This window comes from Leopardus geoffroyi, chromosome D4, assembly GCF_018350155.1.
Source record: "Leopardus geoffroyi isolate Oge1 chromosome D4, O.geoffroyi_Oge1_pat1.0, whole genome shotgun sequence".
Lineage (NCBI taxonomy): Eukaryota > Metazoa > Chordata > Mammalia > Carnivora > Felidae > Leopardus > Leopardus geoffroyi.
In genome coordinates, this window is record NC_059342.1 from 93,658,169 (window position 1) to 93,684,201 (window position 26,033).

At 65.7% G+C, this 26,033-nt stretch overlaps 2 protein-coding genes across 8 annotated transcripts; one reads left to right on the forward strand and one right to left on the reverse strand.

The window, feature by feature from the left end:
• Positions 1-1,937: 1,937 nt before the first annotated feature.
• DPP7 (dipeptidyl peptidase 7) lies at positions 1,938-5,666 on the forward strand. Of its 3 annotated transcripts, none has more exons than XR_006710559.1 (13): positions 1,938-2,247; positions 2,322-2,435; positions 2,515-2,654; positions 2,736-2,899; positions 3,081-3,216; positions 3,290-3,371; positions 3,481-3,647; positions 3,822-3,882; positions 4,200-4,318; positions 4,428-4,552; positions 4,686-4,750; positions 5,111-5,181; positions 5,305-5,347. XR_006710559.1 is itself a non-coding variant. In XM_045470382.1 (13 exons), the coding sequence occupies exons 1-13, from the start codon at positions 2,166-2,168 to the stop codon at positions 5,441-5,443; spliced, it is 1,497 nt and encodes a 498-aa protein (XP_045326338.1). In that variant the 5' UTR covers positions 1,957-2,165; the 3' UTR covers positions 5,444-5,666. The 3 variants fall into 3 exon arrangements, 2 of the variants coding, with proteins under 2 accessions (XP_045326337.1, XP_045326338.1); XM_045470382.1 differs by having other exon boundaries at positions 1,957-2,247; positions 4,396-4,552; positions 5,305-5,666; XM_045470381.1 differs by having other exon boundaries at positions 1,942-2,247; positions 2,515-2,899; positions 4,396-4,552; positions 5,305-5,666.
• A 726-nt stretch (positions 5,667-6,392) lies between these two features.
• Positions 6,393-18,980, reverse strand: LOC123593835 (endoplasmic reticulum mannosyl-oligosaccharide 1,2-alpha-mannosidase-like). Of its 5 annotated transcripts, none has more exons than XM_045470371.1 (13): positions 18,729-18,980; positions 18,144-18,252; positions 17,340-17,455; positions 15,680-15,834; positions 15,277-15,389; positions 13,775-13,960; positions 12,918-13,066; positions 12,393-12,581; positions 10,303-10,493; positions 9,313-9,433; positions 8,227-8,424; positions 7,938-8,069; positions 6,393-7,314 (listed from the first exon to the last, which is right to left on the reverse strand). In XM_045470371.1, exons 1-13 carry the CDS (start codon positions 18,837-18,839, stop codon positions 7,102-7,104), a joined length of 1,983 nt encoding a protein of 660 aa, XP_045326327.1. In that variant the 5' UTR covers positions 18,840-18,980; the 3' UTR covers positions 6,393-7,101. The 5 variants fall into 5 exon arrangements, with proteins under 5 accessions (XP_045326327.1, XP_045326328.1, XP_045326330.1 ...); XM_045470372.1 differs by having other exon boundaries at positions 12,393-12,545; positions 18,729-18,968; XM_045470374.1 differs by having other exon boundaries at positions 7,938-8,135; positions 18,729-18,960.
• Between the last annotated feature and the right edge of the window lie 7,053 nt (positions 18,981-26,033).

Consider the following 26,033-nt stretch of genomic DNA (forward strand, 5'->3'; position numbering starts at 1 on the left):
TGTGCGGGGTTTCCTGTCGTCCACACCCGCCGCTCTGTCGCTTGCAGCTTCGAGGGCTGAAAGGGGCAGAGCAGGTGGGGGGAGACAGGGCCTGTCTCCCCAGATCTATGGGCTGTGGAGGGGGGAATCAAGACCCAGCTTTGGCCCCAAAGTCACTGTCCCCCCTCCCCAGGGAGTCGGAAGAAGGGCTTCTGGACCCCCAGACGTACCCGCAAGCTCAGGGCCACCAGGTGTGGCAGGACAGTCAGAGAGAATCGGAATCGCCTTCTGGGCCTTCCCGGTGCTGTCGGGAGGGTTTGGAGGGAAGGATATGCTGGGTCTGCAGCTGGGGTATGAGGGTCAGGCAGCCGAGCTGAGAGGAGAGGACGAGAGGAGGGCCTGCCTGGGGAGAGGCTGCCATCCAGGGGGAAGGAGCTGTGAGCCCTTCTGTCCTGTCCTGGCTTCTACCCTGCAGAGGCCATGGAGACCCTGCGAGGGCAGCTCTCTACTCAACGCAGGACAGGCAGCCCTGGGTGCGGGTCCCGGGACACAGGAACAGGGACACGGGGAGACGGGGACATGGGAGCTTGGGGGCATAGACACAGGATGGGGACAGGGGGACACAGGGAGAGGGACATGGCACAGGGACACAGGGACTGGGACATGGGATAGGCACACAGGGACGGGGACAGGGGCACAATGATGGGCAAGTAGGGACACGACACGGGGACGTGGGGACACAGGGACGGGGACATGGGGTCCCAGGGACCCAGGGGCGGGGACAGGGGATGGGGCCACAGGGACAGGGACAGGGAAACAATGGTGGGCAAATAGGGCTAGGGACACGGGGACATGAGGGACACAGGGAAAGAGGGACAGAGACACAGGGATGGGGACACAGGGGTATAGGGACAGAGGGACACGGGGATGTGGGAACGCAGGACCACAAGGAGCGGGGCACGGGACAAGGACAGGACATGGGGATGGGGGCACGGGGACAGGGACACAGGGATGTGGGGATGGGGACAGGGACTGTGCAATGATTGTGGTGGTGACCATGGGGTGACCACACCCCTGGGGTGGTATGACATGATCAACAGTCATTGTCTCCATGCTGGTTGCCACAGTGACAGTCCTGGGACAGTGTGTGGGGCAGCTAACTGGCTGCTCCCCAATCAGCCTGGCTTGGGGCCCCGGGTTCTCAGGCTGCAGCCAGAGCGCAGGACCCCAGGACCCCTGCTAGACAGGCCGGACCTGGGCAGAGACTGGGGTCGTGCTGGCCAGGGACAGTCTTGGCACGGGGACAGGTGACTCACCTTCCCTTTGTGGCCTTGGGCAGGGGGTGGCTCTGCTGATCTGGCCCCTCACGCATGCCCAGGACTGGATGCCAAGGGAGAGGTGGCCCCCCTGGTGTCTGGGCACTGGGTACCTGCTGCAGCCCCTGGCACTGAGGGGCCAGTGGAGGGAAAAGCCTGAGGGGCTGGGGTCAGGGTCCCAGCTCCCAGCAGGGGCCTGGGGCCTCCGCCTCCCGACCTGGGCTCTCGGCAGCTGCGTGTCTGCACCGTCCAAGCCCCCGCCTGGGCTCCGAGGCCCCTGCTGCCGCCACAAGGCCTCATACTGTCGCTTGGACAAGCCCCTTCCTCAGAGCTGCTGGCCTTCTGCGTGAGCCCCCTCCTAGCTGCCGCCACCCCATCTTCCCGAGGCTCCCCCACTTCTCCTCGGGGGTCAGCCCACGTGGCCTTCGCAGCCCTGCCCTCAGGAGCCCGCCCTCCCCCGCAGGCCGTCACTAGGGGCGCAACGTGGCCCAGGGCATCACCCAGCGGCCCAGAGGCTGGGAGAGGCCTGGGTGTGTCCCGGCGGGGAGAGGGGGGGGGGGGCGGGCAGCTGGGACACTGGCAGGTCTCTCCCACCTCCCCGTGACTCAGCAGTAGCCCCTAGAGGACAGGTGGCTGGGTGCACGTCCCCTGCCCCGACACCACGCCCTGGAGCCCTCTCCCGCTTCCTGTGTCTCCAAGGTGACCATCTCCGTAGCGACACGGTGGGTGGCAGGAACCTGGAGGACCGGGAGAAAAGGCATCAGGAGCCCGGCGGGGCGGGGGAGGTCGGGCCCAGAGTCCAGCCCCGCCCGAGCTGTCACGTGAGGGTGGCACGCCGGTCATGTGACCGCAGCCTGCTGCAGAGCGGAGATGGGGACCCAGCTCCAGCTGGCCCTCCCCTGGGCCCTGACCCTGCTGCTGGCGCTGGGGCTGTGCAGCCCGGAGGCTGGGGGTGAGTGCGGGCCCGTGGGCGCCCCGCGCCGCCGTGCTCAGTGTCCCCATGCGCTGAGCACCGGGCCCCTCCAGCCCACAGAGTCCCCCAGTGTGACTTCCAGGAGGGCTACTTTGAGCAGCTTCTGGACCACTTCAACTTCGAGAGGTTCGGCAACAAGACCTTCCTCCAGCGGTTCCTGGTGTCAGGTGAGGTGGCCCTGGGGGTCCCGGGGCCCTGAGGTCCCGCCCTGTGCCTCACCCGCCCCCTCCCGCCTCCGCCCGACAGAGAAGTTCTGGAAAAGGGGCGAGGGGCCCATATTCTTCTACACGGGCAATGAGGGCAACGTGTGGTCCTTCGCCAACAACTCGGGGTTCATCCTGGAGCTGGCGGCACAGCAGGGGGCCCTGGTCGTCTTCGCGGAGCACGTGGGTACCCGCACTGGTGGCAGGGGAGGGCGGGCGAGGGCGGGCGGGGCCCGGGCTCAGCCTCTCGTCGGCCACCTGCAGCGGTACTACGGGAAGTCGCTCCCTTTCGGAGAGCGGTCCACACAGCGCGGGCACACGGAGTTGCTGACCGTGGAACAGGCCCTGGCCGACTTCGCGAGGCTGCTCAGTGGGCTGCGGCGGGACCTTGGGGCCCAGGACACGCCCGCCATCGTGTTCGGTGGCAGGTGGGTTCTCGCCCGTCTCATTTCTCCCTGAGGCACAAACACGGGGCCGGCCCCAGGGCCAGAATTTCTGGGAGACGCGGAAGTCTCAGGTCCTCCTGGGGCCACCGTGGGCTCCAACAAGGGAGAGCGGAGAGGGGTGTTGGGGAGGCTGTGGCCCCAGGCGCTCTGTGTCCCCGCCCAGCTACGGGGGGATGCTCAGCGCCTACATGAGGATCAAGTACCCGCACCTCGTGGCTGGGGCGCTGGCAGCAAGTGCGCCCGTTGTGGCTGTGGCCGGCCTCGGTGACTCCTACCAGTTCTTCCGGGATGTCTCGGCGGTGAGTGAAGGTTCTGGGGCCCACGGGCCGGACCAGGCTGTGGTGGCAGCTGCCACGATCCTCCTTTCTCCAGGACTTTGAAGGCCAGAGTCCCAAGTGTGCCCAGGGCGTGCGGGACGCATTCCGGCAGATCAAGGACTTGTTCGTACAGGGAGGTGAGCAGTCCCCCCCACAACTCACTGACCGCCCCTCGCCTCCCTCCTTCCCCTCAATCCTCACCCAACAGCAGCCTCCGAAGGCCATCGTCCCGCCTTCTTCTGGCAGCTTATGACACGGTCAGCCAGGAGTTCGGCACCTGCCAGCCCCTCTCCAGCCAGAAGGACCTGACCCAGCTCTTCGGGTTTGCCCGCAACGCCTTCACGGTGCTGGCCATGATGGACTACCCGTACCCCACCGACTTCATAGGGCACCTTCCTGCCAACCCGGTCAAGGCAAGGAGACTCTGGCTGGGATCTGTGGACAGAGAGGGGCCCGGCCGCCCCGGGGGTGGCCAGTGGTGGCCAGCCCGAGAGCCTTGAAGCCACTCTGGGGCCTGGGACCAGCGAAGGGTGAGCTGGGGAGAGGGCTGCAGGCCCAGAGTGTGGGTCTTTGGCTGGCACCCCTAGGTTGGCTGTGACCGGCTCCTGAGCGAGACCCGGAGGATCAAGGGGCTCCGAGCGCTGGCTGGTGCGTCTGCCCCTCGGCCCTGGGCCTGGTGCTGAGCGTGGGGGGGTGGGTGTGGCTCGGGAGGCAAGGGTCACGTGGAGGCCAGGAGCACAGCTGCCCCCGTGCAGTCCCTAGCCCGGCGGGGGCCGGTGGGGGAGGCTCTGCTCCACGGGGTCTCCGGACGAGTTCCAGCCCGGCCACCGCCTGGCCACCCTCAGCAGCCGGAGCAGCAGCCGAGAGCCCCGCCCCCAGGAGCCCCACGCCTCACGGGCACGTGTCCCCCACCTAGGGGGCAGGGTGGCCGTGCAGGCACCCGGCCCCAGCGCCCCTCTCACCAGGGCTGGTGTACAACTCCTCGGGCACGGAGCCCTGCTATGACATCTACCGACAGTACCAGGCCTGCGCGGACCCCACGGGCTGCGGCTCGGGCCCTGACGCCAAGGCCTGGGATTACCAGGTCCGGGGTGCCACACGGGGGTGCGGGGTGAGGTCGCCCGCCCCGCCGGGCTGACCTTGGTGTGTGGCGTCCCACAGGCCTGCACCGAGATCAACCTGACGTTTTCCAGCAACAACGTGACCGACCTCTTCCCCGACCTGCCGTTCACGGAGGGCCTCCGCCAGCAGTACTGCCTGGACACGTGGGGCGTGTGGCCCCGGAGGGACTGGCTGCGGATCAGCTTCGGGGCGGGAGGTGAGGCTCGAGATGGTGGCATCCTTCCCTCTGCGCTGAGCTGACCCCCCCCCCCCCCCGCCACTCCCCTGATCTCCGTGGCTCAGACCTGGGGGGCTGGGCCCGCTCTCCACCCCCACATCTGTGCTTTCAGACCTCAAAGCTGCCAGCAACATCATCTTCTCCAACGGTGACCTGGACCCCTGGGCAGGGGGCGGGGTGAGTCTCCCTGGGTTCGCCAGACTCCGCTCAAGAACCGGCTCTGTCCTCGCCAGGCTGCACACGTGGTTCTGTGGGTTCTGTGTCGCCTTCGCTCTCGTTCCCGCTTTATCCCCTCCTCTCCTTTGCTTTTTTCCCTGACTTCTTTACGTGAACTGACATCTGGCTCGTTCATCTCTGTCTTTCCCTTTCAATGAGGCCGTTCAAGGCCCCGTAGTGTCTTTAAGTCATGGCCTCGGCTGTGCCCCACGGGCTGGGACACGAGGCCCTGGAGCAGGTGGCACCGGGCGGGCAGAGGTGGGGTCGGCTGTGGCCCAGAGCACGGCGAGTAGCCGACGGAATGTCCTTTGGCCAACACAGATACAGAGAAACCTCAGCACCTCCGTCCTTGCTGTCACCATCCGGGGGGGAGCCCACCACCTAGACCTCAGGTGCAGACCCGCCCCGGCAGGGGAGCGACGTGGGGCCCCGGGCCGTGGCCGGGTGTGGGCTGAGGTGGGGTGAGGCGAGGCTCGGGCCTGCTGCCCAGCTGAGGCCCCACGCCTTCTCCTTAGAGCGTCTCACCCACGAGACCCCACGTCTGTCCGGGAGGCTCGCAGGCTCGAGGCCAGGCTCATCGGCGAGTGGGTGGCCGCAGCCAGAAGAGAACAGCGGCTGCAGCTGGCCCAACGTGGGGGACTCGGGGGGGGCTGAGGAGCGCTCCCCGACTTGGGACCGGACAGGCCCACTGGGGAGCAGCTCAGGGCACTGGGGGTGAGGGGCTAAGGCCAAGGGAGGGGCCAAAGAAGCATCTGGTGGCCTGGCTGTGCACAGCACAGCGCAAAGCATGGTGTCTGTGGTCCTCATGGGGTGACAGACCGGGCACACTGCCACACCTCTCAAACCAGCCTCGTGTTTAATAAAACAAAGCCCTCAACCTGTGTGTGGTCTCAGGGCAAGGGGTGGGCGCTGGGGCCCCTTGTGGCCGGCCCAGGCGTCCTTCTGGGTGGCCCACTGGAGAGGGGGGCCGCAAAGCTCTACCCACGACCGCTACCGCGGCTGCACCCCTGGGTGGGCAGCTGCCAACCAGGCCCTTGGGTGCAGAGGGGCAGCCGACAGCCATGAGGGGGTACAGACCCCACTTCTGAAACAGGCCCTGGACCCTGTTCCAGGCACAAAACACACGGGACTAGGGGCCAAGAGCAGAAGGCAGCCCCAAGAGCGGCCACCGGCCCCCAGGGCTGCTGGAGCGACAGGAGTATAGGCTGTCTGAGAACTGAGGTCCTGCCCAGCACTGGGAGCCTTGGTCTCTGCAAACGCAGAGAGACTCAAGCTTTTCAGGCAAAGAGGACCTTCCGGAAAGAGTATCACATAGAGAGGAGCTGGGCCTGTCCCACGGGGCCGCCTGGTTCCAGGAGGCAGGATCCCAAGCGCAAACTGGGGTTTGTTTCTGGAAAAGCGCCCTGAGTCCGTGCTCAAGGAGGGAAGCAGCAGGTGCTGCAGGAGGAGCAGGTGCAGGGCATCAGCTCCCACGGAACGTGGACTCCGTGTCCACACCGCCTCCTCCCAGCTCTCCAGCCTGATGGTGACGGTGGGAGTGCGACGCATGCCCCACCCACGGCTCAAGGAACACAGGTTCCATCACAGACACGGGAGACACCAGTCAGGGCAAATCAACGTTTATGCTACCTGGAAAGTCCGTTCTGTCGGGTGGTCCAGGAGCAGGATGAGCTTGTCCACCCGCCCCTCCCTGCCCCTGCAGGGCCGGGGGAGGATCCCTGAGTCCAACATGTAAACACCACAGCCGGCCAGGTGCCCGGATTCGCAGGAGGTCACAAGTGCCCCCCCCCAGGACTCCCGGGTCAGGGCACATTCACAGACTCTGAGACCCCGGGCTGAACCGCACGTCGGGCTGTCCCTTCGGCTCATCTCAGAACATGTGTGGGTCCAGGAGACCCAGAGCGGCCCCAGGGGACAAGCAGAGACACTGGGGCCACACAGAAGACGTCTGGGGATCAGGAATGTAAGTCATGATTCAAGCAGGATGGTCCCCAGCAGGTGGGGCCTCGGGGATTCACGGCGCTGACCTCACGACACCATCCGACGTCGTGAGAACCACAAGCCAGAAGTGCAAAGCCGGCGGCAAAGCACCGGGCGCCCAGCTGCCCCGACCACCTCCGAGGCCCTGAGATGTCAGGCTCGGTAACGCCCTGGGGAATGTCATCAGCCTGACCCCGGAGCACGGACAGTCGGCCGAGGGGACACGCCGCGGCCAAGGTCAAGAGAGCGAACCTACCCAAGGCCAGCGTTCCGAGGACAGGCACCCACAAACGCAAGACGTGTGAGGCCCCCGGGCAGTGCCCACAGGGGGGTCACCCCACCCTAGGCGGGGCCCAGATGGGCAAGGGGTGAGCCTCAGTGTTGAACACGTAGGCGTCCAGGCTGAGCAGGGCCGGGTCGTCGGAGAAGAGCAGGTACAGGTACTTGAGCGTCTCCCCCAGAAAGAAGCTCTCCATCTTGTCCCGGGGCTGGGGATTGAGGGGATCCTGGACGTTGCTGATGGAAGAATAACCACCCGAGGGGACCTGCACGAGAGCGGAGACCGCGGCGTCACCACGGCTGCAGGCCCAGCCGGCTCCCCACGCCGGGCTCGGCCCCCGGCCGGGGCCCCTGCGCCTCAGCGCGGCACCCGTGGCCAAGGGCCGGGTCTGAGGCAGACGACCCCAAGGTCCACCGGGGGACCGGCCCCCCCGGGAGCTCAGCCGCAGCTCCTCCAGACGGCCCCTCAGAGACGCCAGCCGCCCTCACGTGACCCGACGTGCAGCCCGTGCTCCGGAACCCGGAGGCGGCCTCCCGAAGGCCCCCGAGCACCTGAGGAGGCCGGGACCCACCGCCCGGCCGCCACAGGGCGTACGCGGGTCGGGTTTTGGCGCTCGCGCTCTGCCGGGGTGGGTGGCGGGCCCCGGACACGGCGTGACCTCCGAGCCACGGCCCAGACCGCGAGACGGGTGTCGGGGCCACGGTCACGGCGCCGTCTGGGGTGGGAAAGGGCTGCCCGGGGCCACACGGAGGATCCGGGAGGAGAGTCGCCCTGTGCACACGGGGCCACAGAGCCTGGTCCCCCCCCCCCCCCCCAGCCCCGCTCTGGCTGCCCAGGCTAGGGGAGCAGGGACTCAGGCGGGGCGGGCTGGGCGGGGCAGGCGCTCACCCGTGTGTACTTGTTGAAGCTCTGCAGGATCTCCCAGCCCCAGTCCTGGTACTTGCGCTCTCCCGTGAGGCGGTGCAGGTAGAACAGACTCTCCACCGTCTCGGGCCGCAGCAAGTTGTGCCTGTCGGCCGGCTGGGCGGGGGAGGGGGACGGGGGGAGGGAGGGATGGGGGACACAACACGGGCTGAGCTCGGCCGGCTGGGGTGGGGGGTGGGGGCCGGGGGGACACGGGAGGAGCTGGGCCGAGCCCGCAGGGCGCCCCCACGCCCAGACCCCGGCCCCGGCTCACCTTGACCTGCACGTCCTTGCGGTCGCCCTGGGGGTACAGGTTGAAGTGCACGATTTCGGGGCTCAGCCCCGTCTCCATCTGGCGGTTCATCTGGTAGCAGGTGTCCATGAGCGCCCGGGCCAGCTCCATGTGGTCGGCGGGCAGGCCGTGGTGGGCGCCCAGAGCCAGCGTCCCTGGCAGGAAGCACACCAGGTGGTCCTGAAACCAGAGCGGTTTCCTCACCACTGTGAGTCGGTGGCCACGTGGGGCAGGGGCGGGGGCCACGCCGGGTGCAGGGTCCCGCGCTCCCTCAGGCCCCCCGCATCCCCAGGGGTCGACGGGCCTGAGTGGGGACTCCTCAGGGCCCACAAGGGCAGGAACGTGGAAAGCGACTCCACTACGGGCCCGGCCCCTGGAGCTCCACGTGGGCAGGGGGGAGGGTGGCGGACGGACACCCGCCTGCCAGGGGAGCGGATGCTGACCCGGGTCTGGCCCTGACCCCACAAACACTGGTGGAGTACCAGGGGCAGGGGACAAGTAACTAGACCCAGGGCAGAGAGCAGAGGGCAGAGGGCAGAGGGCAGGGAGGAGAGAGGGGAGGGGGGAGGAGAGAGGGGAGGGGGGAGGAGAGAGGGAAGGAGAGAGGGGAGGGGGGAGGAGAGAGGGGAGGAGAGAGGGGAGGGAGGAGGAGAGAGGGGAGGGGGGAGGAGAGAGGGAAGGAGAGAGGGGAGGGGGGAGGAGAGAGGGGAGGAGAGAGGGGAGGGGGGAGGAGAGAGGGGAGGGGGAGGAGAGACGGGAGGGGGAGGAGAGACGGGAGGGGGGAGTGGAGTCTTGGGCACGGGGCGGGGGGGGGTGTTCCTGGGGAAGGCACAGGGTCCCCGGGGTACGGGAGCGGCACCCCGGGGGAGGGGCCGGGGACCCACCACAGACCCCAGCCCCCCTTGCCGCACACCGCCGCGCAGTCCGTCGTCGACCTGTGAGGGCTCACGCCCCACGACCAGAATCTGAGCCATCTCTCCCACGTCCAGACTCGCGAAGCCATCGGGGGCCCAGAAAAACGGGTGGGTGCGGCCCCCTACGCCCCACCTGCGTCACGACCGTGCTCACCATCTTGGCGCTGAAGCGGCCGTGGGCCAGCTCCCCCACGAAGGTGAGCTTCCTGGGCTCAGACCTGCGCAGCAGGTGCCTTTTGATTCCCTCGACGGCTTCGAGGTAGTCTTCCAGTAACCTGTGAACCGGCAGGCCCCGTGGGCTCAGGCCGGGTGGGTGCGCGGCCCGACCCCCCGCCCGGTTACCCGGGAACGGGCACGTGGCCGCGAGCTGCCATCCCCACGCTAGTGGCCTAGAGGCCTGGCCCTGTCTGGGGTGGCACCACGCCAGCCTGGAGATGCAGGCTCGTGGCAGTCAGCGGCCTGGGGCACACACGGGGCTGTGCCCGCCGCTCCCCCGAACGGGGTCGTTCCTCTCAGCCGGCCCCCGTGGACCAGCCGGGACCCCACGTGCCCACCAGGGTTCTCCCAAGGTCCCCACGTTCAGGCGTGGGGAACTCCGGCTCCCCAGGCGTGATGCCCTGATCTCTGCCCGTAGGGGTCGGCCTCCTGGAGCTGCCCACCCCCAGCGGTCCTGGGTCGTGGCCACCCCCTGGCGTGAGACTTCAAGGATTTCCAGTTCCTTCACTAGAGTGACCTGTGTTTTCCCGACCCCACGACGAGGCTCCCCGAGGCACTGCCGTCTGGGAAAGCACACGTCTGAAGCGTCAACCAGGCAGCGCGGGGAGGCCCAGGGGCCCCTGGCCACCTTCTGCTGGGGAGCGGACGAGCAGAGCCGCCTCCACGACCCCGAGGACGAGAGCTCGGCCGGTGAGCCGGGGGCCCCTCGGCCGGGCCCAGACCCCAGGCCCTGCCTGGCGCAGAGGGGCCGGGGACCTCCGTGACCAGCCAGGCGTCCTCTCTGGCACGAAGGCCGTGCCGGGAAGAGACACATCCCCCGCGGAGGGGCCGAGTCCGGGTCCGGCACGGCCGCTGCCTCCTGACCGAGAACTCGGGACAAGGGGAGCCTCGGGGACCCTGTCCCCGAGGCAGCAGAAACAGGCCTCACTGCGTCTCCTTCTTTCCGCCCTGGATCCACTGCTTCAACAGGTACTCGTAGTAGCTGTCGGCCCTGGCGCCCAGAGTGAACACTCCCATGTGAGTGAAGAGGCCGCTGTGCGTGTTGATGAACATGGGCACCAGCCCGTCCTTCTTCCCCGACAGGGAGTGCACACGCCTCGTCACCTCCTCCGCGGCCTCCTGGGACACACACACACACACAAGGGGAGAGTGCGGGTGAGCCGGGGGGACGGGGCTGCTGGACCTCGGGCCAGCCGAGGAAGGCGGGCCTCGTCGGCTCACCCCTCCCCCGTGACAGGCGGGCCCGTTCCCAGCGGAGGCCGGAAGAGGCCGGAAGAGGCCGGTGTCCCGGCCCACGGCGCTCCCCTGCCCGGCTGCGCCGGACAAGGGCTTCTGAGGGTGGCCCCAGCCACACGGCCACCAGGTCCCCACCCTCACACGCGGCTGCCTCGATGAGCGGGCAGATGCCGAGGGCCCCGAACACGGGGCTGAGCTCCTCCTCCTGGCAGGGGACCGTGTCTGAAGGCCACAGCCGCGGTCCCCGGGACCTCCTGCCCAGGCGTGGCCGTCTGCTCCCGCTCGCTGGAGGGAAGGCAGGGGCGTCTGCTTCCGAGCCCGCGGTCGCGGCACACCCGCCCGCCGATCCTGTTCATCCTTCGAGACCCAACCAACCTCAGCTCCTCCCGGGCAGCGCCACGCATCTGTGCTCCGTGGCCCTGTGCGCGTTTGCTCACGGTGCTCGGGACCCTGCCTGGGGAGTGACTCCCTGGCCTCCACCCGCCACGTACGCCCGCCCCCTTTCACAAAGTCCTCTGAGGCAGGCGCGGCTTCAATTTCCCTTGGGTCTCCAGCAGCTACAGGGATCCGGCATCGCAACGGCGCCCGGCCGGCGTCTCAGAGCAAACAGGGAGACGCTGAGCTTCCGGAGTACGAGCCAACGACAGGAAAGCCGCTAATCCGCCGACAAGCAGACAGGCACCCGGACGCCCACCTCCACCCGGGAGATGAACACGGGGCCTGTGGGCATTTGGAAAACGCCACACGTCATCAGGACAAAATCCACAGCTCAGAGGAGGCACCCTCACGTGCCCACCGCGAAGGCTACCGAGAAAGACCGGAGGACAAGCGCGGGCTGCCGCGGAAAAGCCAGAGCCCTGTGTGCGCCTGGAACCTTCTCCCGGGAGCGCCGCTCTTACCACCCCCGCGTGGGAAGCAACCCAGCTGCTCCTCAACGCACGAGAGCCCGGACAGCACGTGGTCCGGCCGCACGATGGCAGACCGCCGGGCCACGAAAAGGGATGCTTCGGACACGTGCTACGACACGGGTGCGCTTCTCCCGGACGCTTCCAGCGCGGACGAAGACGTCACGCGTGGCGACAGAACCGGCCACAGACGGCCCACGCCGTACGTAGGACCTCGCTCACGCCGAGCATTCCAAACAGAGAAAGCCACGCACGACAAGTGGATTTGCGGCCACCGAGGCAGGGGGCCCGGGTGGGAGCGCTAGGGTGCGCTGGCCTACTTCCTGAGGCGAGGACCTGGTTCTGGAATCAGACGGTGGCGGCCGCTGCCCACGTGGGACTGCGGCGCGACGCTCAAGCCAAGAGGCGAAACTTCCCGACGTTCAAATCGCAGCTCAGGTTTTTAAGGAAGAGGAAGAGTGACGAGGCAGAGCGCCAAGTCCAGAGGGTCCGCCGCGTGCTGGAGACTCACCCGCAAGGAGAGGGACCCCGGCCAACGGGGTCGGGGCGAGGGTCAGGAGCGAGGTCTACATAAGGACCGTCGGCGACGGGCTAGCAAGGCCGAAACCCAGGGCTGTGGGCCCCTGCCTCGCTCCCGGCACGGACCACCCCCGGGGGCCACCACAGCACGCGGCAGGGGGCAGTTGGGACCCCAAGGACACGGGCCCGCGCTCGGACTCAGCCCCCAGTCGACGCCCTTCCCGCCCGCGCGGCTGAGGAAAGGCGAGGAACGAGGGACCGGAAAGCACACAGGACGGTGGTCCTGCGGCCCGGGGTCCAGTCCACGCACGCCTCCGCTTGGTGTGACGCCTCCGGCCGGCAGGCCGGCCCCCCGTACCTGAAACTTCTTACTCCCCGTGAGGCGGGAGAGCTCTCGGAACTCCAGCTGAATGCTCGTGACCTCGGCCACCGTGCTGTCCGAGGTCCAGCGGGGCGGGTGGGCGGCCCCGGTGCCGATGTTCACGTCCGAGTATGGGATCCTGGAGGGCGTCTGGAACGCAGGCAGCAGCCGATTCCCAAAGTCTTCCTGATGATGCGACACGACGAGGACCGAGGTTTCCCGTCACACGGCAGCCTCGGCTCCGTTCCACGACGCCCACCCTCCCGCCCCGCCCCCGCCACCCCGCCACCCGTGCTCACCCCCGTAAGTGGACACGGGACCTCACTGGCTTCACGTGGCCTCGGCGCTCAACAGCGGCGACGCCGAGGAGCCCCGAGAGCGCTTCCCCACGGGTCGCGACGGTGACAGGGACCTTCCCACGCACGTGCGCGGGAGCGAGACCCAGACGACCGGGGAGACCCCCGCCCCCACCCCCGGGGGCCCCTCGAGCCGCGGAACCTCCGCCGGCGCCCGGACACTCACGGCCTTCCTCAGGAAGAGGTCGTCCCCGGACAGGTGGTAGGCGCTCAGAAGGCCGCCCAGGATCCGGATCGTGCTCTCGAACAGGTTGACGTCCACGTCTTTCTGAAACCGGAGCTTCTTAGACACCCACTTGCGGGCTTCTTCAAACTCTGCGACGGGAGACGGGGTGGGAGCGGCAGTAGGTTACAGGTCCCGGCGCCCCCGTGACCGCTCGCTGGCTCTGGGGCCACGTGCGTCCTCGCGTCCCTCTCTCCCGACGGGCCTCGCCATCACTTCCCACGGCAAGGGGACACACCGCGGAGCCCCCTGCCCCCGGAGGACGGGCAGCCAGCGTGCCGTCGTGAGCACCAACGCTGACGGGGAAAGGCCACGGCACAAACGGCCACGTGAGTAACTCAGGGGGAGCCTCTGGCCTCTACGGAACACCGGAAACGGACTCCGAGAGACCGATTCGGAAGTACCCAAAGACCCACACCCCGTCCACGTGGCCTCAACCACACCCCGTCCACGTGGCCTGAGAAGGGTGTGATGGAGAGACCCGGGACGCCGATGGCCTTATCGGATCACGTGCCGCCTCCCACCGGGGAGCCCCTTTCCGGCTAGGACAGGAGCACGGGCTGGAACTGCCCCCGGACGCCAGCCCAGGCCTTTGGCCGGGAGCCGAGGGCGCGACTGCCCTGAGCGTCCCCGGGACGCCTGCCACCAAGGGACAAAGCGACTGCCTGCCGCCCAGGGGAAGGGAGAGCTCCTCAGACGGAAACAGTGGCGTCTACACCCTCCAGGGCACGGCTCGCTCACTCGCGCGCCCAAGCGTTCCACCGGGGGAACTTGGCCGCGTGCTCGGGACGAGCAGGTACCTTTTTTCAGACCCAAAATCCACATGGTGTCCAGGGCGTCGATCAGCGTAAGGCCCAGGCCAAACCACTCGCTGAAGGACCTGGACACGGGTTTCAGCTCGTCGTGGCCCCAGGCGAACTTGCGGTAGCCGGTCCACGCGTGGCGGAAGGCGTCTATCACGGCTCTCTGACGCTCGTTCGGGGAGGCTGGGAGGAAGACGGCGGGTCGTGGGGACCGGAACCGCCCAGGGTCCGGACACCGCCCCTCTGCAGCCCCAAGCCGCGGGGCGCTCAGTGGGGCGGGGGGACACCGTCCGGGGCCGCAGGTCAGCAGCGGACGACCCCGAAGGTCGGGGCGCGGCGCCGCCGGGCTCGGAGCCGCACGGCTGGACGCGGCTGCCAAGGTGGCGAGGCCTCCAGGGCCCACACGCGACGGCTCGGCCTCTCATCCGCCTGGCCTGCACCCGTCCGCCTCCACCAGACGCCCGGCGGGCACGACCCCCTGGAGCTGCGGGGAACGCGCGGTGGGCGGCGGTGTCTGAGGCAGCAGACCGGTGCCTGCCGCTCCGCCACGGCAGCCGCGCTGTGCAATCCGGCCGGGGGAGCATCAGACGTGGCGGGCGGGCCCCGGTGACCTCCACGAGAGCGCCTCATCTCACAGGTGCCCGCGTCGTGCCTCAGCAGCCCTGGGTGTTTTCGGGGAGGGAACAGCGTGTGGCAGACACACCCAAGGCCGCCCTGGGGCCCTTCCAGGGTGGCCCCGACGCCGACCGAGGAGGTTTCTCCCCTCCACACGTCGGAGGACCAGGCACGAGTTACAGGGCCACCAGGCGGACAGAAACGTGGGCGTCGGCGGCTTCGCGACACGTGTCCTCTCGGTGTGGCCCGAGGCCCAGTCGTGTTGGTATCTGCGGCTTTGACATCGGTCCTGAGAGCCCCGCGACCGCTCTGCCTCCCCCCACACGCCCGGGCCGCCCATCCCGGCTCTGGGCTCCTTCTTCCTCCTCCCCTCAGTGGCAACAGCGACAGGACTGGAGGGTCACAGCCTGGGCCCCAGGCTCAGCTGACCCGGCGCGAGCCCCCGCTCCGGGAGGCAAATGGCCGTGGCCGCTGCCGGCCTAACCTCGGTTCTCCCGTCCGTGGAACGGGCCTACGACAGACCGATGACCTCAAAGGCCGCCACGAGAACCAAAGCAGACAGGCCGCACGGAGCGTACAAAGCGCCAGTGCCCCGAGGGCCCTCCGCTACAGGTGCCAGAACGCAGGACCCCAGGACCCCACCGAGCCGGGGCCGTGTCTCCACTCTCCCCAGGCCCCGCGCCGGCACGGACGCGGGCAGTTCCCGCACAGGCGGCCTGTGGCTGCCGCGATGGGCCTGGGACCGCGGGCCGCCGTGGAGCCCCGTGTCCTCCCCAAGGCTCTACAGAGAGCTGGGGCCCGCCCGGGTGCCCAGCTGGGTGTCCACGCGCCCTCTCCGTCACCATGTCCGGGTGAGGCCCGACGGGGCGCAGGCGGGGCCTTACCTGGTTGGTTCTGAATCCCGGGGGCCTGTGAGGAAGGCTTGGTGGGGGGGCCCTCTGCCTTTCTCGAAGGGGGTTCGGTGCCCTGCTCCGGCTCGATCACTGCACCCCTCCAGCTTCAGGGAGAGGAGGAAGAGGAGTCAGCCGGCTTGAGGGCAGAGATGCAAACGCCCGCGGTCACAGCCTGGCTGGGCCCGTGGCGGCCCTCCGCTCCATGCGGCACGACGCGGAGAAGGCAGGGCCCCGCCCCCACCGGGGTCCCGCTCTCTCCACCGTCTGCTCTGAGAGGAGAAGCCGCTTCAGACAGCGCGCCGATCCTATCCCTTTGTTTTTCAGGAAACGCCAAACGGACCGGCCTCTGCGCATCTAGCGACCCGTGCTGCCTCGTCTCTGACGCTCCCTGTACCTGACCACCGTTCTCTGTGTGCTCTCTTCCTGACGAGCGTCGCCCGCCACCTCGTCCCTCCGCCTCGTGTCATCCTGCCTCCGGTCCTTGGGGTCTTTGTCGGGGGCTCTGATCTGCAGGTTGGGCGGTCCCCGTCGGAAATGCCTCTGAGACTTCTAGATCAAAACAAGAGCCACTCGTGAAAACACTTCAAGGGCCCAGGAGCTGCCACTCCGTTTCCACCTGGGATGCTCTCCCTATCAGACCCAACCCCACGGACCGCGTGGAATGGCTGGTGGCGCACGGCCCCCGGAGGAGATGCCTTCCCGCTCCCACGGCAACATGCAGATTTGGCCAGAAGATCCTTTCTCACGATCTCCGGGCCCTGACCAACCGGGACGGAGACTGTGCCAACGGGCTGGCGCAGCCCTGGGCAGTGGGTTAGCATCCAGGCCCGGGAGGGTTCCGGGCCGTCACAGACCCTAAAGGTGGCAATAAAGGGCCAGAGCCACGTCCCCGTGGATGGAGGCGCGAAGAACACTGTCCCGGGCCTGTGCCCCAGGACTCCCACCCTTTGTCCTCAGAAACGGGTGGCCAGGGCACCGGGTCCAGGGACGGAGCGCAGGGGCCCAGGCGTAGCCCGTCGTCAGCAGAGGGCAGGAGGAGGCCCCTCCTCCGCAGGACACAGCAAGAAGGCCGACTCAGGGATGGAACGCATCTCTGCCGCTCAGTACCCACAGGACCCGTGAAGAGGTCCTCGTCGTAAAGACGCCAGTGCCACGGAGCCGGGACCCCCGTGGCCAAGAGGATGGGATCTGGCCGCACGCAAAGCACCGGGGCTGACCCAGGCCTGGGGCACGAGTGCCGGAGTCCGAGCAGCAGAAAAGGTCCCAGCGGCCCCGCCACAAGGGGCCCCGCGCCCCGAGGCCCGGACCCGGGGAGCCGTGCACACCGGCCCCGGCCGCCACCACAGACGGGATCACAGGCCTCCCGAGCAATGGAAGCGTGTCTTTCGGCGGGCAACCGTGCAGGCGGGCTCTGCTCCCATCGCCGTCACGAGAGCGGCCAAGAGGAGCGAAAGACGTGCGTGTCGGCTCCACGAGGGAGGACGTGAGCTGTTTGACACACAGCCTCCGAGTAAGACGGTTTGCAGAGAGGCCTCCTGGCCGCTCCCCGTGGGGCCCGACCCCAGCCCCCTTCCCCGCCCACGCCCTCTGAAACTGCAGCTCCCTGAACGAGCCCAGCTCCCCCTGCCTCGGGCAACGTCACTGGACTCGAGCCCTGCTCTCCCGACTCTACCCAGGACCAGCGCTGCCCAGTCTCACGCCGCAGTTCAGCGTCCCGTCCCCAGCCTCATCCCTGGAGGCGACTGCTATTTTCCTCCCGGGATGGACACCACGGGCCACCGGCCTGCTCCCGCCGGCCTGCCGCTCCTCCAGACGAGGGGCGGGTCTGTATCGCTCACCAGCAGGTATCCAAGGGGAAGGAAGGAAAGAATACTCCTCCTCCTTGCCCCAAGCGTCATCCTACTGGCTCAGAATAAGGGGCGCGGGGCGCGAACATCAGACAAACAACAAGGGAAAGGACTGCTCCCCCGTCCGTGTGGAACATCACACGCGGTTCTGAAACGCCCGTGGGACCGACCCCGGTCGCAACCCCACGTGTAGTTCACCGAACATACCTGGGGTAAAAGCCCCGGCGAGTTTTCTGGATTAGCATCTGCCTTCTGAGGAGCCGGCAAGACGGGCGGATCTGCTGGTCTCGCCTTCCGCTCTTCCGCTGACCTGCCATCCACGGCTAAACGAGAGAACAGATTTTATCCCAAACGTGCCGCACAGCCCCAAGGAGAGCCCGAGCGAGCGCGTGGAGGAACACGTCTAGGCGGGCACTCCTCACCACGAGAGGACACCGTGAGACCTGGGGAAGGTCCTTTAAACCAACTCCAGAACGGCCAAGGGTAACCAAACCTTCCTCAAAGCACTTGGCAGCTTCTGTCCTGCAGCCCAGCCCACACGGACCTCCCCTCAGCGGCTTCCCTTCCAGGAAGTGCAGACGCTGGCCTGTGTGCAGCTGTCTCCAGCCGCGTGCAGCAGCTCCTGAGCTTTCCTCCCCCACGGGGGCTCCCTACGCCCTCACCCAGACTGCCCGGGCCGCTCGGAACACACGGTAACACGTGTGAGGCAGTTCAGGGAGCGTGTCTGGACGGGGCACGCGACCTCAGGACCCGAACGTCTCCGTGAGGCACGGAGAACGGAGAGGCCGGCCCTTACACCGGACACCCAGGAAGCAGTCGGGCAACATCACATGAACTCGAGCCACGTTCTAGCAGGGTGGCTAAAGACACTCTCCGCTCCTTTTCGACTGCGCTTCTCGCCAATTCGCAGACGCTCCAGGCGCTTAAGGCGCACGGCCAGACCGCTTCTGCCCAGCCACCCGCAGTCAGTGACGCACACGCACGGGGTCGAGGCACACGCGCAGCCGGTACCTCTCCACTGGTCAGCCACGCTGATGTACGACAGGAGCCCGCAGAGCACGAGAAACGTGAGGAAGAAAAGGATCACGTTGCGCTGTAATCTCGACAGCTGCTTCCATTTCTACGGGACGGAAAACGACACAGCTGGGACCCGTGCAACCGCTGCAGGTCCGGTTTCAGAACCGGGGGTAGCGCCCCGGCGGCAGAGACTGACGAGCCACGGGGCTGTTCCAGACGGTACAGGGGAACGGAAATAAACAACAGACGCAGAAGCCATACGTGTCCTATCGCAGGGGCAGTGAGGAAAGGCTCGCGCGACGCGCGTGTTCCGTCTCAGGCAGCCGGCGGGACCCCGCATCTGCCCCGATGCGGGGTGTCGATGCCCTGCAGCCCGAGACCGCGGGGCTCCTGACCCACCGCACCGAGGGGCAGCCTACAGCTTTCCCCCTCCCCGCCCCCGCCCCGCCCCGCCGAGCGCCGGCTGTAAAGACGGCCTGCGGCCGGCGACCACCGCTCCCCGGGCCCGGACGAGCGCCTGCGCTCCAGGCAGGGGGCGGCGGGCGGGCCGCGGGACGCCGGCCCGGCGCCGACCCTCACCCTCCAGCACGAGCGCCGCCGCCAGCTTTTGCTGCCGTCGTAGCTCTGGCCAAGGCTCAGCGTCACCGAGATGAAGTCCCGATGTGGCGCCGGCGGCGGCGGCGGATACATGACAGCGGTGGCGGCGGCCCGGGCGACCCCGCCCACTGGCGGCGTCAGGAGGCCGGGCTCTGAGAGGCGCCGGGGGCTTCGCTGGTCCGACACCCGCGGGCAGCCATCGCAGCGCCGTCCACACCCCGCCCATCGCGCGCGCGGCCAATGCGCCTGCGCCGCGCCCTCCTATTCCCCACCGCGCCTGCGCCCGCCCTCGTGGCCCCCTGCGTGCGCGTTTACGCCCCGCCGCGTCGGCGCACGGCCGCACCTGCGCCGTGACGCGCTTGCCCGCTCGCGCCTGCGCGCAGCCCGCCGGCGCAGAGCCTGGGACTCGGCTGGGCGCCGCGTCCCCGGGACCGGCCCCCCGCGCCCCCGCTCCGCGGCTCGATTCCCGGGCCCGGGCGGACTTCCCGGCCCAGAGCTAGTGGGGGCCGCAGCTCAGCGAGAGGACAGCGGGTCCGGTGCGAGCCCGAGTCGAGGCGGGGCGGCTGTCGGTGTCCGCTCTTCGGAGGCGATGGTCTTGGGGGCGCGCGGACGACCGCCGCGGCGAGTTGTGCGCGCGTTTCCCCTCAGTAGACACGCGGCAGGGCGGAGCGAGCCCCGCAGCGCCGAGGGCCGTCCCCGCTCCTTGCCGGCCCCCTCGGGTGAGCCCGCCGCCTCCCGCAGTCCTGGCCGCCGCACTTAGGGGTGTGTGGCGGGCTCCCCGGCGTGTGCGCCTCCCTGGCTTGTCTGAAGCTGCCGCAGAAAGCGCCTCCTGCTCTCCGCCCCTCCCCCCCTTCCCTAGCGGGGGTCATCCCCGAGGCCCCTGCGGGTCTTTTCCCCACACAGGGCTCTGCCGCTAGTGCCAGCGGTGCCCTCGTGCGTCCGTCCCTGCACATGCCGACAGCAGGGAGAAGGTGGTATCTGGAGGGTGGGTCACCGGTCTCTCCGGCTGAGGGCGCGGGAGCCCACCCCCGGAGACCTAGCCGGGGTGGGGTGGGGTGGTTCTGCCCCTCCCCCCAGGGTGTCAGACTCCCTACGTGGTCCTTGGCCTCCCTGAGACCCTGGCGAAGAGCTGGGTGGGAGCTCGAGGGGACTCCTGGGCCGCCCAGAGCAGGTGCGGGCTCAGCGTGTGGACTCTTGCTCTCTTGGATGCACGGAGCTGGGAACCCCTGGTTGCCGTTCCCAGCACCCGTGCCGGTCAGAAACTGCGCTCGCCAAGCCAGGGATCAATCACGGCATCTTGCGTTTATTGGGAATCCGCCACGTTCTGTGGGAAATCAAAGAGTTCGGCAGCCTCTCAGAAGTCCGTGGCTTCCTTATCGGTCGTCTGCGGAGGGACAGTTTTGTGCTGAGGGGCCCGTCCTGCCTCTTGAGTGCAGTGTGCACAGCAGCGCGCACCTGTGAGCGGTGACCCAGGGCTCCACCCGTGTTCCTGGTTTGGGGACGTGCTTCAATCCCGTAAGCTGCAAACCCTGTGGAAAAGCCTTTCCGCGGGCTCTCGTGCCCCCGGATCTCTGGGCCGTGTTTGAAACTTTACGCGCAGCTGTAATTCTTTTACAATAAACGGGGTCTTTAAAAACAGGCCGTTTCAAACGTAGCTCCCCCAGCTGGTGTAGGAAAGAGGCTGCACGGTCGTTGGGCTGTGGCAGTGAGGAGCAGCAGCTGTGGGCAGGACCCCGGACCTGGGCCCCCGCCTTGGCTGGCCCTCCTCTGTCCCAGGCCCTCTGCTTGCCAGCGGAGCAGCTGGGAGAAGCGTCGTAAGGCACGCGGTTCGGTTGTGAGGTCTGCGAGGGACTGGCACAGCGCGGGTGGGAGCAGAGTCCTCCTCTGGGCTTTGGGCCTGGCCCCGACCCCGCCGCCACGCCCAGGTCCGGGTGCGGGGACACACGTCCACCCTCCGCTAGTCCACTACAAGCCACCGGAGGAGTCCGCGGCCTCTGAACCCACCGCCCAGGTGACATCCTTGCCCTGGGGAAACCGGCTTCCGTGGGGGTGTCGCCGCAGGGTGAGGGCGTGGGAGCAGGCGGCCTGGCGGAGCGGCAGGCTGCATTCCACGCCGCCCTTTGCGTCAGCGGGCGGGGAGGTGCCCCCGTGCTGCTTTCCGGAGGGGAGAGCCGCAGGCACTGGGGCCCGGAGCAGCAGGGCTAGGGGCCGGGGCCAGCGGGTCTTCCCCAGCCTCGGTGGGGCCGCGGGGGTGCAGCGTGGGGACCGTGGCCCCGTACGTGGAGTCTGTGTCTCCCTCCAGAGAGCGCGGGAGGTCCGTGAGCACCAAGATCTGTCAGAAGCTACTGGCAAGCTGGTTGGGAGACGGTGCTCCCCGCCTGCTTATATTTCAGACCAATTAGCCACCACGTGCGGCCACTGGAATTGGTCCCACCGGTTGTTGGGGAAAAGACCTAAAACTCAGCAGCCTGAACCAACCGTAGCCCTGGCCGAGGAGCCAAGGCCTCCAAGGGAGATTGAGAGAATTCAGTGTTAGGTGTGCAGGCTGTGCGTGGGGGGGCGGGGGGGGAGGTGGTGGGCACTGGGGGGCTGGAGGGCTAGGCCGCGACACCCCCCCCCATGCCAGGTCCTTGGTCAGCTGCAAGAGAGGGAGGGAGCAGCACCTTTGGACAGGTCACCCTGCGGGGGACGGACACCGTGCCCTCCTCTCGCCTCGTCCGTCCGTGGGTCTGCAGAAAAGCTGGAGTGGCCGGCGCTCCCCGCCGGGCGGATCTGCGCGTAGGGCTCGAGGTGCCGCTGTCCTCACGTACGTCTCCGCTCCGACAGAGGCAGGCCTGCTGCCCTCCCCGAGGACGCCGCACCTCTGCCTCTCGCCCAGACCTCACAGCCAGGAGCACGGCCAAAGAGCCCTGTTTGGTCACTTGTGTCCCCGGGAACGATGACGGGAGCGGCGCCACCCCTCAGGACCCCGGGGTTGGCAGGCCAGAGAGCAAGTCAGGGCTGCAGAGCCCTGGCCCGGTTCTCATCCAGGATCAGCGGGGATGGGAACACGCACAGTGGGTCGCAGCCGTACCAGTGGGAATGTTTTGGTGTTATATGATGGACAGTCATTGTGGCCTTTCTGGTTGCCACAGTGACAGTCCTGGGGCAGTGTGTGGGGCAGCTAACTGGCTGCCCCCCAATCTTCTGGCCTGGCCTGGGGCCCTGGTTTCTCGGCTGGAACCAGAGCGCAGGACCCCAGCCTTGGCCTGTCCCAGTGCTAGACAGGCCGGACCTGGGCAGAGACTGGGGTCGTGCTGGCCAGGGACAGTCTTGGCACGGGGACAGGTGACTCACCTTCCCTTTGTGGCCTTGGGCAGGAGTGGCTCTGCTGATCTGGCCCCTCACGCGTGCCTAGGACTGGATTTCAGGGGAGAGGTGGCCCCCGTGGTGTCTGGGCACTGGGTACCTGCTGCAGCCCCTGGCACTGAGGGGCCAGTGGAGGGAATAGCCTGAGGGGCTGGGGTCACGGTCCCAGCTCCCAGCAGGGGCCTGGCGCCCCCCTTTTTTTCTCCTGTCGACAGCTGGAAGCCTGGAGTCTATTATCCTTCCAGAAACTCTAGGAGTTCTGAAGTGTCCTGACTATTCCTGTCATGAGTGCTAGGGAGCTATGTCTGTCTCTGCCGCGCCTGGTGCTGTTTTTCAAGGACACTGGCTTCCCTACTCTTTGCATGGAGGCCTTCCTCATTTAGAGCCTGTGTGACTCTCCCACTGGGGCCACAAACTCGGTGTGGCGTCTTTTCTCACCATCTCCAGGTCGACTAGTCATGTGGACCCCACTCAGAGCTGCTGGCCCTCACATCCCCAATTCGTGTGTGTGTGTGTGTGTGTGTGTGTGTAGGTTTCCATCCCATCCAACCTCCCAGGTCCCCTGAGCCTCCTTCCCTGTTCTTGTTTGCTTTCTGTTGTGACAATGGTGACCTCTCCACCTCAAGTTTCCTGGCAAGGTCCAGCCAAGTCCTAAAGGTCATGGTGAAGGCTCTAATCTGGCCTCTCAGGAGAGAGTTCCCAAATACAGCATCTTCTGTGTCAGGGGACGTTAACCCCTCATCAGAGGTTCAGCATCCACTCCCACAGCCTGGCCCCAGCTCCCCTAATGTCAGCCGGAAGGATCCTGAGGTTCCTCGGGTAGGATCCTTTTCCCCCAGGTTCTGCTGGACTCTGCCCGGCAAAGGCTTCATGGTGGGGAGGGGAGATTGCTCAGGTATGATCTCGGGAGGAAGCTAAGTGTCTGCATTGTCTTCCTCGGGGCGGGTGGGCACCGTGTCTTCAGGCTCAGAAGGGTTAGGAGAGTCTGTGTCAAAGCTTTTGGGGCATTTCCACCCCAAGTGTGCAGCCCCAGGCTCCCAGCTAGGCTTCTGACCCTGGCTCATTGGGCCTGTCTTGGCTGCAGCCGTCCTTGAGATCCAGCTGTCCTGAGTGTGAAGGCTTAGGCTCTTTCCAGCACCCTTGAGGGGGATGAGAACTTCTGTACTAGTGACCGGAGGCACCACCTGGCATTCAGTGGCTGTCCCCCAGCACCCAGGTGTTCATTGTCTTCCTGTCAAACAGGAAAGGGCTTAGCGCCAGCCATCTGGGTTACCCATCCCTACACCATCGTTGGCGGCTGGACAGACGCCTCAGACCAGGAGCTGTCAGCTCCACTGCCCATCAGCGCAAGAGTCGCTGCCAGCGGGGTGGGCCTGACTCAGACTGCCAGGCCCATCTTACTGCCCACCTTCTCAGACCAGTCCGGGAACAGCTGTGCCAGCTGGAGTTCTCTGGAAGCAGACGCTGAGGTAGAGTTTGGGATACAGGACAGCTGTCGGGGTTCAACACTGGATAGGGCAGGGGAGGGGGCGGTCAGCTGGCAGGGACAACCTGCCAGGCCTCGGTCAGCCTTTTGGACCTTCATCAGGCTCATCACCGGTGTCCGGGAGGGTGTGGCTTTGTGTGACGTGACTCTCTTCAGGCAAGGCGGACCCCAAAGGGGCTGGCGGCTAAGGCTGCCTGTTGACCACACTCCCCGAGGCTGGGCAGCAAGCCTTTCCTGGCAGTGAATCTCCCGTTTCCACCACCACGTCCCTTCACCCTGCATTTAGGGACTGCCCAGCCTAAGGCCTCTCCACCTGCTGCCAAGATCTGCAGCCTTTAGAGTTGGGGGAGGGACTGGTGGGTAAACAACAAAAACCTGCACAGCAGCCTCCTGGAAAAGCCTCGGCCACCTTTTCTGAACCAGGAGCATTCAACCATGGCTGATTCGGGGCTGAAGGAAGCCAGCTGCTGGAAGAGAGAGATCCACATTAGCAAGGAGAACAGTGCCCCTGAAAGCAGAATCCAGGATCAATGGGGTTTAAACACCATGACAGATTCTAGGAAGCATCGCATCTATTAAATAAGAATCGTTTGCCGTAAAAGAAAACGAACAAGAGAAATTAAAAACATAGGGGCGCCTGGGTGGCTTTGTCTGTTGAGCGTCCGACTTTGGCTCAGGTCATGATCTCACAGTTTATGGGTTTGGGCCCCGTGTCGGGCTCTGTGCTAACAGCTCAGAACCAGGAACCTGCTTCGGATTCTGTGTCTCCCTCTCTGCCTCTCCGCTGCTCGCGCTCTGTCTCTGTCTCTCAAAAATAAGTAAAGAGCAAGAAAAAATTTTAAAAATATTGCTGCTGAGGGGTGCCTGGGTGGCGCAGTCGGTTGAGCGTCCGACTTCAGCCAGGTCACGATCTCGCGGTCCGTGAGTTCGAGCCCCGCTTCGGGCTCTGGGCTGATGGCCCAGAGCCTGGAGCCTGTTTCCGATTCTGTGTCTCCCTCTCTCTCTGCCCCTCCCCCGTTCATGCTGTGTCTCTCTCTGTCCCAAAAATAAATAAACGTTGAAAAAAAATTTTTTAAATATTGCTGCTGAAAAAATCCTCCGTAACTATTCTGGAAGACAACATAGTGGAAATCTGCTAGAATATGAAATGAAAACCAAAAAGGGGTGTGGTGGTAGCAAAAAGATACCCTGAAAGAAAAGATTAGAGGTCGGCCCCAGTGCTGCTCAGATCTTTTTGTGCAGACAAACCACATGCAGATCTCTTTTTAAAAGTAGGCTTCAGGCTCAGCACGGAGCCCGTAACCAACTAAGCCGCCCAGGTGCCCCCTGCAGGTCTTAAAATGCATATTGTGGCTCTGGGGTTCTGGGGTAAAGCCTGAGGTTCTGAATTTCCTAAGTCTTACCAGGGGATGCTGCTGCTACAGCTGGTCCAACAGACTATACTTAGAATCCCTCTGGGTTAATTAGGCAAGGAGAACAAGAGGGAAATAGAATGGAGAAAATTGTCGGAGCCTAACAAGAAATTTGGTAGCTGAAAACCTTCCCGTTTCAAGACAGGATGGATGAACAAAGCCCAGTGCTAGACACACCCTTGTGAAGTTTTAGACCTCCAAGGATCAGTGAAGGTCTCAGAATAATTCAGAGAGAAAAAGCAGGCCGGCCATAGCCATCATTACTCTGATCCCAGAAAGGAAAGGCACACCTTCAAAATTCTGAGGGGGGTGGTGAACTTTTTGTCTCTAGTAACATTGTTTTGTCTTAAAGTCAATTTCATCTGATATGAGTATAAACACTCCAGTTCACTTATGGTTGTTTTCATAGTATAGCATTGTCCAGTATAACAATTAAACATGTATGCGCCTAACAACAGAGCTCTAAAAATACATGAAGTAAAAACTTACAGAAGTGAAGAGAAAAATAATTCAAAAATAGTATTTAATATTCCACTCTCAATAATGGGCAGAACAATGTATCAGCAGAATACCGGCAAGAGTTAGGAAGACTTGAACGATGCTAGCAACCACTTTGACCTAACTGGCATCTATACAATACTCTACCCAACAGCAGCAGGTTATATGTTCTTCTCAAATGTATATGGAACATTTTCCAGCACAGAACATGTGCTAGTCCATGAAACAAATCTAGGTAAGTTTAAAATGTCTGAAGTTGAGGGGTTCCTGGGTGGCTCTGTCAGTTAAGCATCCGACTTCGTCTCAGGTCATGATCTCACAGTTTGTGGGTTCGAGCCCTGCATTGGGCTCTACACTCACAGTGCAGAGCTTGCTTGGGATTCTCTCTCTCTCTCTCTCTCTCTCTCTCTCTCTCTGCCCGTCTCCCACTCACTCGCGTGCTCCCTCTCAAAATAAATAAATACACTTTAAACGAAAAACAAAGCTGAGGGGAAAAGGAGCAAACTAAATCCAAAGCAAGGAAAAGAAAAGAGTAAAAGTTGA

Coding starts and splice junctions, on each gene's coding strand:
- DPP7 (XM_045470381.1), top strand. CDS start 2,166: ATGGGGACCCAGCTCCAGCTGGCCCTCCCCTGGGCCCTGACCCTGCTG. Junction 2,248..2,321: donor GTGCAGCCCGGAGGCTGGGG/GTGAGTGCGGGC, acceptor GGGCCCCTCCAG/CCCACAGAGTCCCCCAGTGT. Junction 2,436..2,514: donor CCAGCGGTTCCTGGTGTCAG/GTGAGGTGGCCC, acceptor TCCGCCCGACAG/AGAAGTTCTGGAAAAGGGGC.
- LOC123593835 (XM_045470374.1), bottom strand. CDS start 18,839: ATGTATCCGCCGCCGCCGCCGGCGCCACATCGGGACTTCATCTCGGTG. Junction 13,067..13,774: donor GATTTTGGGTCTGAAAAAAG/GTACCTGCTCGT, acceptor CTCCCGTCGCAG/AGTTTGAAGAAGCCCGCAAG. Junction 8,425..9,312: donor GCCGCTTCAGCGCCAAGATG/GTGAGCACGGTC, acceptor CTCTGGTTTCAG/GACCACCTGGTGTGCTTCCT.